At 42.4% G+C, this 12040-nt stretch overlaps 1 protein-coding gene across 1 annotated transcript; it reads left to right on the top strand.

The window, feature by feature from the left end:
* Positions 1–803: 803 nt before the first annotated feature.
* On the top strand, positions 804–2948 carry dph3 (diphthamide biosynthesis 3). Its single transcript, XM_079735841.1, has 3 exons — positions 804–965; positions 1818–1892; positions 2581–2948. Exons 1-3 carry the CDS (start codon positions 858–860, stop codon positions 2650–2652), a joined length of 255 nt encoding a protein of 84 aa, XP_079591967.1. The 5' UTR covers positions 804–857; the 3' UTR covers positions 2653–2948.
* The last annotated feature ends 9092 nt before the right edge of the window (positions 2949–12040 follow it).

Raw genomic sequence — 12040 nt, 5'->3', positions numbered from 1 at the left:
AAATGAATTAATTGAGAATTATCAATCTCAAAATCAAATTCAGTTGCATCTGTTCCATTGCAAGGTCAATAAGTTAATTGCATCAGGCATGAAGGGGATTCCAGTGTTAAGTAGGTTATGCATTTTTTACTGAATCATTTCAAGAAAAGTTGTTGAGAAGAGTAGACTGTATGTCGACAGCTGAACAGAGCATTGTTAGCAGCCCATTCTCTTTCCATTTACAGCTACCTAATCACAGAATGATTAAGACCCTAACCTTTGGGTCCACAAGAATAATTTAAACAAAACAACACACAGTGTCTGCAATCATATTGAATTGAATAATGCATTATTAATTGTTAATATTAATGATAAAGTATGGTCAATTAACTATCATTGAGATAAACTGCAACATGGGTAAGATGCTGAAATGCTCAGAGCTCATTCAAGCTGTTTTTCTTATTTCTCACAATGACAGTGTCAAAGAAATAAAGAAAGAAAGAAGGAGATACAGACAGACACGCAGACAGACACGCAGACAGACACACAGAAAGACAGAAAGAAACACAGAGAGACAGACAGACAGACAGACAGACAGACCAACAGCCAGACAGCCAGACAGCCAGCCAGCCAGCCAGCCAGCCAGCCAGCCAGACAGACAGACAGACAGACAGACAGACAGACAGACAGACAGTAAAAAAGGAGGTATGGAACAATGACGAGCGAGCAATGCGGTCTCTGTCTCCCTCTAGTGGCAGACCTTTCCAAGTGTCATTTTCCTGCGACAACCGGGATTGACGTCACATGCATGAGTCAACCCAGAATCGGCAATGTGAGAATTCCACGTTTTTATATCTTTAGCCCGATTACTAGCCAAAATGTCGATATATCACGACGAGGTAGAGATCGAAGATTTTGAATACGATGAAGAAACCGAAACGTACTACTTCCCTTGTCCCTGTGGTGACAGGTTCGCTATAACTAAGGTAATGTATAAGATGAATGCATTGTAACAGGTACCAATACTGGGCTATTGCGGAAAGTTTCATCAGTTGAATCGGTGTGAGTTATCATTAAACATGTAAAACCTTCAAAACTTTTGCTTAACAATGATTACTCATATTTAGCAGTTATTTTGTGTACTGTGGTATTTTTCGTGGGACAGTAAAGCCCATGCATCAGGATGACACAGCATGCTCATTGTTATGAATACAATGCTTAACTGATCACGTGTTTTGTATTACGAAAGCAGGGTCTGAGGAAATATTGTTGTTCTAAAGAGGGCTGTAATTCTAATGGTTCTAAAGGGGCTGTAGTTCTTATGGTTCTAAAGGGGCTGAAGTTCTAAAGGGGCTGTAGTTCTAATGGTTCTGAATAGGCTGTAGTTCTAATGGTTCTGAAGGGGCTGTAGTTCTAATGGTTCTGAAGGGGCTGTAGTTCTAATGGTTCTGAAGGGGCTGTTGTTCTAATGGTTCTAAAGGGGCTGTAGTTCTAATGGTTCTGAAGAGGCTGTAGTTCTAATGGTTCTGAAGGGGCTGTAGTTCTAATGGTTCTGAAGGGGTTTTTAGTGCTATAATTCTAAAGGGTGCTGTAGTCGCTAGACTGCTCCTACTGCAGCTAGTGTTTGGACACTTGTTGTCTGCTTTACTAATTGTTAGTGGTCAGTAGAATACGCTTTGCATTGCCTCGCCATTTTCAGCAAACCACACTTGAGGATCTCAAGTCCAGGTTATACAACCTAATAAAGGGTATCATGTTATGTTTTTTTTTTTTTTGCTGATTAGACAAATGTATGAACTAATCAATTCAGTGAACATTAACATCTGTTGTTTCCACAGGAAGACCTTGAAAATGGTGAAGAAGTGGCTACATGTCCCAGTTGTTCCCTGGTTGTAAAAGTCATCTATGATCAGGTGCGATGCTCATCCACACTTTACTGTAACAAACACCAATGGGTTCACTCTTACCTACCTGACGAATGACTATTCCATATTTAAATTATACTCAAATGGCCTCATCAATTGCATTATGCTGCCTGCGTTTGCGAGTACTTTACAACGGCTTATCACGAAAACGTAAGTGCAATTGTTTATATTTGTGGCAGGCGCATTCACGTGAGATTCAATTTTTTGTAAAATCAAAATCCTGATGTAGAGCAAACCCCTCCTAGACGCTTGTATTCAACGCAACTTACACATGATGCTAAGAAAATGTTAAAAAATATGCTTGAAAAATAATACAAAATCGAAAAGCTATGCAGAGCAGCTATAAGAATCTGAACACATGATGAGTGTACTGTGTTTTGGTTTCTGTTCACAAGTGAAAGTCAAGTGCATGTTTGACGGTTCTGAAATCGTTGATAGCTAGAGTTTCATCGCCAAAATGCAGAGATAGTCTCAACAAAAGTGTGAACTGAATCCAACATGAGCCAATACATTCAGATGTTCTCGGAAGAGAGGGGTTTCAGATGTTGACATTATTCAAATATCTAATGCAGAGCATGCATGATTGTGTACATGGAGTGGCTCTTTCTAAATGTTTCCTATCTGATAGCACATAACACACATCTTACTTGTGTTATTGGTGGCCGCGGTGTTGCAGGAGGAGTTCTTGGTCGGAGAGGTCGTGGAGGCACCCTCAACGGAGAGCAAGCTGGAATTGGCCACGTCGTGACAAAAGATTAAGCCTAGCCTGTGGATCTCCAGGAACCACATGCCTCCCCTCTGACCAATGCTTACTGTTTACCAGACCGACGGTTCGGTGGGAGATCCCACGCTGTTCACTGTCCGTGATGACTGGGTTCCTGGTTCCATCGTCTATTTATAATCGTGTCAATATTTTGTGATTACCTCACCAGCTACTCTGAAACGACAAAAGGGGTTACTTCATGATTATGCAAAATTATCTGTAAATAACTTTTATTTATATTTTACGTGTAAAGCTGAATAAAAACCGTTGACGCCAAATAACACATCGTTTCGTGTTTATTTTTTGCTGTTGTAGTTTGTCCATCAGAGGGCACCCTTGAGAAGGGATAGACAACGGTCCGACTGAGCAGAGGAGACTGAGCTGGAGGCCCTGTTATATCCACTGACATTGGACCACTCTTACAGCTGTTTCCGATACATTCTGACCAACCACACATTACAAGTTTCGTATATCTTTGTTACGATTTGACTAGAATTTGCGCAATATGGGATTTTGATATACCTATGCTATTTGCCATAAAGAAAATGGCTCTGGAACCAGATGTGAATTACAGGCGAAATTTGAACATTTAGTTTTGAATGAGGTTTTACCCGTTGACCTAAGATGCATGCTCTGTTCATCCACATCAACACCAATGCAATTCAGCTGCTCAGTAGGCTAGACTATATAGGTCTAGTGGGCCATAAGGGAAGATGACCAGCGCTCGTCCACGTCAGCTCGTTCGCGCGTAGACTGACGAGCGAGGGAGCGCGAAGCAAAGGGCGTATGGCCTATATAAACTGTAGGATGGATGGCGCGCGTCACCGCCGTGTCCTTGGCGTGATCTTGACAAGGAGCACACGTCTCTGTAGCCATAGCGTGCTTGATTTTTTGGGGCCTTTTTCAGATACGGTTATTATGGTTCAATGGATTTCTGAGCAGGGGGTCGTTCTAATTGAGGTGAGGCACAATACAGCGCTCCTATATGAACACACAATATGATCATTGTCTCCTCTCCTGAATTACAGCAGTCGAGCTTAAAAAAGCAAAAAAACAAAAAAAAACAATATATGTCTATAATATGCAACCCCCATTCTAATACCACGGTCATGTTTGTCCCTCTAAACCCTCTCCATTGTCAATATTACATGGAAATAGATCAAAAGAATTAGTCACTTTGACCTAGTTTTGTTTTTTAATCCCAGCGGTCCCGGGCCATCTACACGCGAATCCGTAGCCCCCTCGCTGATTGTTATTACATTATTTATATTGGGGCTGCTGTTATAAAGCTGCCCCCCCCCCCCTCCCCCCCATACTCTAGGTTAAGTCATTCAAAACCTGTACATGTGTGTAAACCGTCTTGTTCTACCAGTTTACCGTCAAACATTAAGAATTCATTCACTATTTATCTATAGCCTACGCGCCTCCTACGCGTGTGCGTGTGTGTGTGTGTGTGTGTGTGTGTGTGTGTGTGTGTGTGTGTGTTTGTGTGTGTTTGTGTGTGCGTCCCTTCAGCATTCTCTCCCGTGGCCCCTCTGACGTCACGGCTCCTGGCAGCCAGCAGCAGGACTCGGCAGGCGGGAGGCGGCGGTAGTAGTAGTTGTAGTGATAGGCGACCGAACCGCACACATTGTAAGGTAGCAGCTGCCGCTGGGGGCTCGTTTTGTCAAACACCTGCCCCGAAAACATAAACATCGTCGATTTCACCGGGGAATTAAACCGGAGGGCGACTCCTGGTCAACTTCGTCGGCAGGGTTGGACACCGACACCCGACTCTCTCCCTCCGGTCCGCTCATCCTCCTCCTCCTCCTCCTTCTTCTCCTCGCGGGGACCGACCGAGGTAAGGGCATAAGCGGCCGGCAAGTGGTCCGACTGAGGACAAAGTTGCACGTCTTTCAGGCTGGCGAGTGATGATGATGATCGGGGGCGGGGGAATTCGATCCTTGGGGAGTTAAAAGGTGTCTAGTTATGAGCCAAGTAAGGAATATGACTGTGTCCAGGAGATAGTGTGTTTAATCGCGTTGGACGCGGAACGTTTCTCTGGTTGTGTTGTTGTGGGAGCAGAGCGCGGCGGTCAGTGCATGCGGCTCGTCCGCTCCTTTGTCCACCGCGCCGCACAAAAGAGGTTCACTGACAGTGGACAAGACCAGGTTGGGTTGCCAGGTTGGTTGGGGAAATCTGGCCCATCTGGCAACACTGTTCACAGAACAAGTTTGGGGTGCTGTGCTTTGGACAAAGCTTGCCAATATCATCTATCACGTTGATGTGCTTTTCTATGCGTGTAGATCACTCAGTGAGATCTAAAGATGAGGGGGAGCTGATGCCTCCGCTGTTAATCTACATTTATAGGGTGTCATGTTGTGAGTTGGCGTCGCTTTGAGATTTTTCTAAGCAAAAATGCACTGAGACGTGATCAGGCTGAGCAGGTGATTATAGTTACATATGTTTTGTTATTTGAGATCTATTTCATAAGTTTCCTTTATCTGTCAACGCGTCATCGCAGAGTCTAGTCCGGACTTGCATCGGAGAGAGGTCCTCGTCGGTTCACAAACGACATCTAACAGATACTATTGTGTAATTAGATTAAGGAGCAGAGGGAAGGGATGGCCGCCAGATGGTTTTGTATTCCGAGTGTTGTTCTACATGTGTTGTAGCCTATCGCAAACGTAATTTTATCAGGACGAAGTAGGGATAAACTCCCCAAATCGCTTTGATTCATGATGCAAACCAGATGAGAGTGGGCAGTGGACTCAAAAGACCAGCTGTTGACATTCAGTATAGAGCTTATTGGTTATAGATGTCCATGTTGGTTTACCTTTTGTGAATCCGGTTTCTGAACTGTTTGATAACCTTTTCCTTCTCACGTGTTGGTGAGGCTAACTGTGTTCCTTAAACCAAACGGGGCCAACATGTTGTAACTGTCTGTATTCAGGTCAGTGCTTTTTAATTGGGTGGTTGAAATAGTGAGAGGCATCAATCTACCTGTCCCAGTGAGTCCCTCAGGCAGTGGTTTCAAAACCTTTGACCCCAGATGGACCACTAGGTCGTCGTCAAGATCTTTAGAGGACCACCTCAATTCAAAAGGTGGAAAATAGATAGAAACAAATGCAGTGGCTGAGCAAACAGGGCCAGCCCCCACTTTATACTGTTATTACTGCAGGAAGGCCAGTGGGAAACAGTGAAAAGGTCAGCAACCGTTCTTAAACTCCCAGTTGGATTATTCAGCAAACGATAATGAACCAAAATATCTGTGGTTAACATTCAAATGCAAAACATATGGATGGAATTTATAAAAAAAAACGACACGATTTGGGAAGAAAAAAAACAAGCAAAAACAATGTTTCCATTATGTTGCTTTTAAATTATGCTCATTCTTTTTTCTACGATTGTAAATTTGTCTAGAAGAGAAAATCCTATCTACCAACTGTGGTACTATTGACTACCACCGACGGTACCCGTACCACAGGTTGGAGAACCAGGGCCCAGGGTTACCCTTTAAGGTGGTCAATGTGTCACTCCACAGTTCCACACAACCCAGTGGGAAGCGATTATGCTCTCCAGCATGCTTATTGAAGAAAGTCTATGGGAGCACAACAGTTAGGCTCTGAGCAGGTGTAGCCTGTGTTCCTGGCACCCTTAGTACTCAATTCACCCAGAACAAAGTGACTAAGTTTTTAAGAAGAACCTTCAGACTCAGCTAGTTTAAAAAATAAGAGCCACCTGCTTCACATGCATGTTGGGAATGTCTTTTTCGCAAAATCTCAGTTTCTGCTTTAAGGTTGGACCATCGACATGACTCTTTGAATCAGGCCAATTTGAGAACGTAAAACCCTGGACCCATTATGTCAAGGTTCTATTCCTGACATGCACATGAAAATAATTGTGAGTGCGGTGCTCATGTCAGAAGAAACAAGCAATACATTTGATGCCCATTGATAACAATTTCAAAACAGCTGCTCCAAGCATATTAACAACAGACCTACATTGGCTGGATCGCATTGCCTAGCAGAGATCCAGAGCATTCCTAATTAAGTGCTCTGTCTTGTTGTTGTGAAAGCTCTGTTTGTCCTCTGAAATGACACCAGTGCAATCAGCATGCACGTAGCCTTCTGCTCTCAGTGTGTGTGAAGTGCTGGCTAATGTAGCCCACATTGTGTAAGAAGCATGAGTAGATATTGCCTTGAGGATTTTAGATATTATCATATGGGGATGACAAAGACTTATTGTTTCTCTTTCCCTGGTGTCTAACTCTGAATCCCCATTTTCCTAAAGACAACAAAACAGTGAATGTCTATCAGATTCATATCTGTAATGATTTTCTTTAACAGATAACACACAAAAATTCAGAGTGTATTATTCATAGTTCAGAGTCTATTATACTCCTAAAAATCAGACCACACATTGGGTATTCACTCTGATAAGGTCCCCTACCATGGGTGTGATTGAGATGTTGTGAATCATGCACTGCACACGTGTCAGGGGGAGTCCGGATCCTTATGGACATAACCACAGCATTCCAACGCTGCTCCTGCCTATCATCCCCCCCCCCCCCCCCCCACACACCAGGAACAGATCCATAACGGGATGTTCCCAGGGTGGGATTGGGAATAAATAAGAATCATTTGACAGTACCCATATGGTGTCTGAGTCAACAAACACCTATACGTCTTTACCTGGTTGTGTCTTCCGGGGACGCTTTCTTCACAAGCCAGTAAAACACACACAACACACACACACACACACACACACACACACACACACACACACACACACACACACACACACACACACACACACACACACACACACACACACACACACACACACACACACTCTCACACTCTCTGGCTCAATATGTGGCTCTTTTATTTGGATGACGTTTCGGCCTTCAAATGTTCTGAAAGAACATACATTATAGCCATCATACGCGCAGAGACTGCTTCCTTTCTCTTTCACAGTGAAATATATAGTTGAATCAGCCCACAGGCTGTTCTACGTAATGGAGAGAGTTGGGGAAGGTTTCATTTTTTTAGTTACATATATTGACAATTTGAACCTATTTATGCATGTAAGAGTCTTACATGTAGTCGTTTTTAATTTTTTTAATGTACATCTGGTTTTCAATATTGAACCCAGCAACTTTTAAATGTTTTTCTTACCTTCAAAGCCACAATTCCCCATTTTTTATTTTTTATTTAGGTAAATTCTTTGCAATGCACTTCAACTATAGCCTCATAGATTTAGCAGAGATTGAAAATCCTGTAATTCCTTTCAGGATGATTTGAAGGAAGTCTGCTTGGCTGAAACTACCAGTTGTGCGTGAATTATACATCCGATACATTATGCATTAGGGATAATTCCCATGTGCAATGAGGCAGCCGCACATCGTAAATGTGACATTATGAATACTTTAACTTCAAGGTTTTACCTAGTTACCTTCTATGTTTTTTCCTTGTGGTAAATTCAGCCATTAAATATTGAACAGATTTCCAGGTGGTACTGTGTGTTATTAACAGGGAGTGTTCGATACTATTGCTTTGCCTTGTTTCTTCAAGCATGACACCGTCCATATAAAGGGATGCACCGTTTGCATCCAAGACACACGCAGACAGAAAACAGACCAGAAAACGGTTTTAATTACAAAGAAAAGACAGATAAAGGCTATCCCTTTCCATTCTGATCCATATGTTTGAGCCCATGAATTCTGCTTATTCTGCTCAACACCTCATGTCCACTAGTCCACTTCTCCCGTCCACTATGGATTTATTTCAAATGCCTTTTGTCTGGCTCAAACAACACAAACAACAATAATATTTGTTTGGATTTTGTCAGACCACTTGTTTTTTATTTATTGAATGTTTTTTTATTTTATGACTCATCAAAATGGTTATCAATAAATCTTCTGTTAATCGACTTTTCATTTCAACCACTAGCAACCTGAAGGTTTGCTAGTATGATTCCCTCTGCCGTAGAAAGCTAAACTGACACGGCAGAATGGTAAACAGCTACCTGTGATCACATTCGGTGTCACTGTTCTCTGCATGTTTCCCTCAATATCGAATGGCTTTTTCTTTAAAACAATTTGAGAGCAGGTAGTCTGACATGAAGAACACAAAAAGGTTTTCTTAATCACCTTCAGCAAAGACTCCTGCACTTCCTCTGAATTACCTCCAAATCGTGCTCAGAAGCAATGTCATCCGTGAGCACAGCCTGTAGCATCGCAGTGCGCTGTGTTCACACATGGCCTGTTGCACACTGTTCTGTATTGTTGGCTGTTAATTTGTTTTTTTGCTGAAGCAGATAGTTCAGAATGCAGATTAAATAAATTCACCAGGTGGAAGTTGAGCGTGTTCTTTTGAGGATCAGGCAAAAGTGCCCATAAAACGAGTAAGCCGTTGAGATTTGTACTTTATACTTGATTTATTTTGGGTTATTTCTTGCAACCCCCTAATAATAACTACAATTAAATGTAGAGAAATATATCAATGGGTAGGATTTTAGTTAGCAACTTATGGCATTTGTTAAATATTAAATTAATTTGGACTTGGTGCAATCGTCGACAAATAGTTGCGATGGATATTTGTTGACTAACAAAGTTCTTGGTCTTGGACAACCCTACAAATTGCAATAGCAAAACGTTAGCAATAAATGCAGTACGGAATATGTTTCAACACATCTTAACAAAATCAATCAATTAACATCTTAAAACAAATTAAATCAATTAACGAATGAATAATAAGCTTTGCAAACTAACTCAATGCAGAGTCGGCAGAGGCCAGTGCTTTTGACAGTGTGGACTAAATACTACATAAATACTGAATCAAATCAATTTCAGTGGAAGTTTGGTCTTTTCTTCATCTTCAGACATGAAGCCTTCTTCAGATATTTGCCAAGAAAAGGACAGTAAAAAACTGCCGAAATGTTCTGAATGAGTGATTGAATGAATGGATTCAATCACTCCTGGCAAACTTCATATTGGCTTTGAGCCTGAGGTCTCCACAGCAAAACACCAGGGACACTCAGGGATAGATGATACAATTTAACTGTGACAGCCCATAATGTGCCGTTGTATTTTTCTTCATTTACATAACACTACTGTAGAATAATATTGCCCAAATCAAAACAGAAAGTTGCACCACATACTTCAATGCAAATCTTGAAAGACATGGAAAACAGTTGTCCATCCGGTCTTAATGTAGATGACATCACTATTATTACTGCTTATATTTGTCTATGGTTTCTTCTTAACTTATAGGGCCACACTCTTGTTGTGTGGTGTCACGGTCAGCCTGCTGTCAGGGTTGAAGCCAGCCTCGAGCTCTTGGTGTCTCAAGCAAGGGACCATCTCTGCCTTCCAGTGCCCTCTTTTACCTTCAGAAGCGTGTTGCGATGCTAACATCCACACGCTAATCAGACACCTAAGCTTTGAACAAAAGATGTATGTTTCATTGAGTGTCATGTAATAAGTTAAATCTCATAAGCTACTACTATTGTGCTCCGCTTTTCTTCCCATGGACAGTACAACAGATGCAGTGTTTACAATATGCACAGGATTTTTTGGATAGCATCCCGGAATAGTTATCCATATCCTGACATGTAATTGGCTTTTTGATGTAATCCAGCGCTGTTACATTCCCTCCAATCCCTTCTGGTTGTGTGTCTGGCAGCTGAGTTTTAGGAGCAAGTCAGCAAGCGGACCTCCATAGAAAGTGGGCCGGGCTTGGACAGAATACACACTGCTCTTGTCGTCCTCATTTTACTACATGTACAACGCACTGGTTAATAAACTGGTTAACTGGTTGAAACACGATTCACAATATTTATACAATATTTCCTCTAATGATACAATGTTTTTGGTTCATGGCTCTCATCATGCTATTGCTAATGCTTCCATAGCCCAGTGTCGTTCCAAATATTTAACCCTTTCGGGAGCTCTGGATTCATGTGAATGAAAAAGGGAAAAGACAACAAGATGTCTCCGACCCTGGCCCCGGATGCGTATAGGTCGATTCCCTGTGGGAAAGCACGCAGTACATGACACGCCAGCTAGCGTATGCCGCGCTAATTAGCTGTGTGTGTGTGTGTGTGTGTGTGTGTGTGTGTGGCTTTGTGTGTGTTTCTGTGTGTGTGAGTGGCTCTGTGGGTGTGTGTGTGTGTGTGGCTCTGTGTGTCCTGTCGATATTCCTCCCACAAAAGGTATGAGTTTCCTTTAAGCAGGCTCCATCCTTGCAGTGGGATGTCGGGTGGCCTAGTTATACTGGAGAAAGAAGGCAATCCCAGGGTACAGGGAATGGGAAACATCTAGCTGCTGTCACCTGACCTTTCTAGTCAGCCTTACCCCCTCTGACCAGTTGGTCAGGGGATCGATTTGGACTGGATCTCTTTCAATAGCAGGACGACTAAATGTGACCTTGTATGCCTTGCAGAGATTGATCCTCAATACAGTATACTGTATACCTCTGCTTGCTCTGAGGTAAATTGTGTGTGTGTGTGTGTGTGTGTGTGTGTGTGTGTGTGTGTGTGTGTGTGTGTGTGTGTGTGTGTGTGTGTGTGTGTGTGTGTGTGTGTGTGTGTGTGTGTGTTTGTCTGTCTATCAAAGAGCACAAACATCTGTTATGCTAATACCAACAATAACAATGGCATATTGTAGATATATGTTTGTTAGGTTCAAGGTAGTGCAAAAGGGAAGAAAAAAAAAACCCAACATTTCTGGATCCAGAGTATAAGGGGCCAATGAGTACAGAGTAGTGCAAATCTTTATTTCAAGAGCAAAGAGATGTATGTATTAATTAACATAGTGTCGTGTGTCTGCTGTCTGGTCTGTCTGGTATTTAACTTGAATGAGATTGGTTCTCTCTTTTCTTTGTCTGATTTCTCGCTGTGCGTGCTTTGAGCTCTGGCCCCATCCCGTTCTCTTTTACACGTCTAAATAATTGTGTGTGTGTGTGTGTGTGTGTGTGTGTGTGTGTGTGTGTCTGTGTGTGTGTGTGTGTCTGTGTGTGTGTGTGATTCTGGCGTCTCAGTTCTTGAGATTACTGGACCATGAATTTAACGAACAGCACACACACACACACACACTTAATGTCAGCCATTATCCAGGTGTGTGTGTGGAGGCACTCTGAGGCCATCTGTTTGTGTTCCAGGCGGTTCCTCTGAGGCTCTGAGTGACCTTCCACTGCAGATGTTGAAGAACAGCAGAAAACTCCTAACCGCTCGAGGGAAAGTGGTATATTTGCTATGTCACCCGCATGCTTCTTAAACACGGTTCTATCTGCTGTTATATTCAGTGTTGCCACAGTTACCTTGAAAAAGTAATCTGATTACTGATTACTAGTTACTGCTTAAAATAGTAACTTAGTTACTTTACTGATTA

Source organism: Pollachius pollachius (genome assembly GCF_949987615.1).
Source record: "Pollachius pollachius genome assembly, chromosome: 4".
NCBI lineage: Eukaryota > Metazoa > Chordata > Actinopteri > Gadiformes > Gadidae > Pollachius > Pollachius pollachius.
This window is presented reverse-complemented; position numbering and strand designations above follow the sequence as displayed.

Bases quoted from the DNA above. Each gene is read 5' to 3' on its own strand.
- dph3 (XM_079735841.1), top strand. From the start codon at position 858: ATGTCGATATATCACGACGAGGTAGAGATCGAAGATTTTGAATACGAT. The intron at 966-1,817 runs GTAATGTATAAG...TTGTTTCCACAG, and splicing joins ACAGGTTCGCTATAACTAAG to GAAGACCTTGAAAATGGTGA. The intron at 1,893-2,580 runs GTGCGATGCTCA...GCGGTGTTGCAG, and splicing joins TAAAAGTCATCTATGATCAG to GAGGAGTTCTTGGTCGGAGA.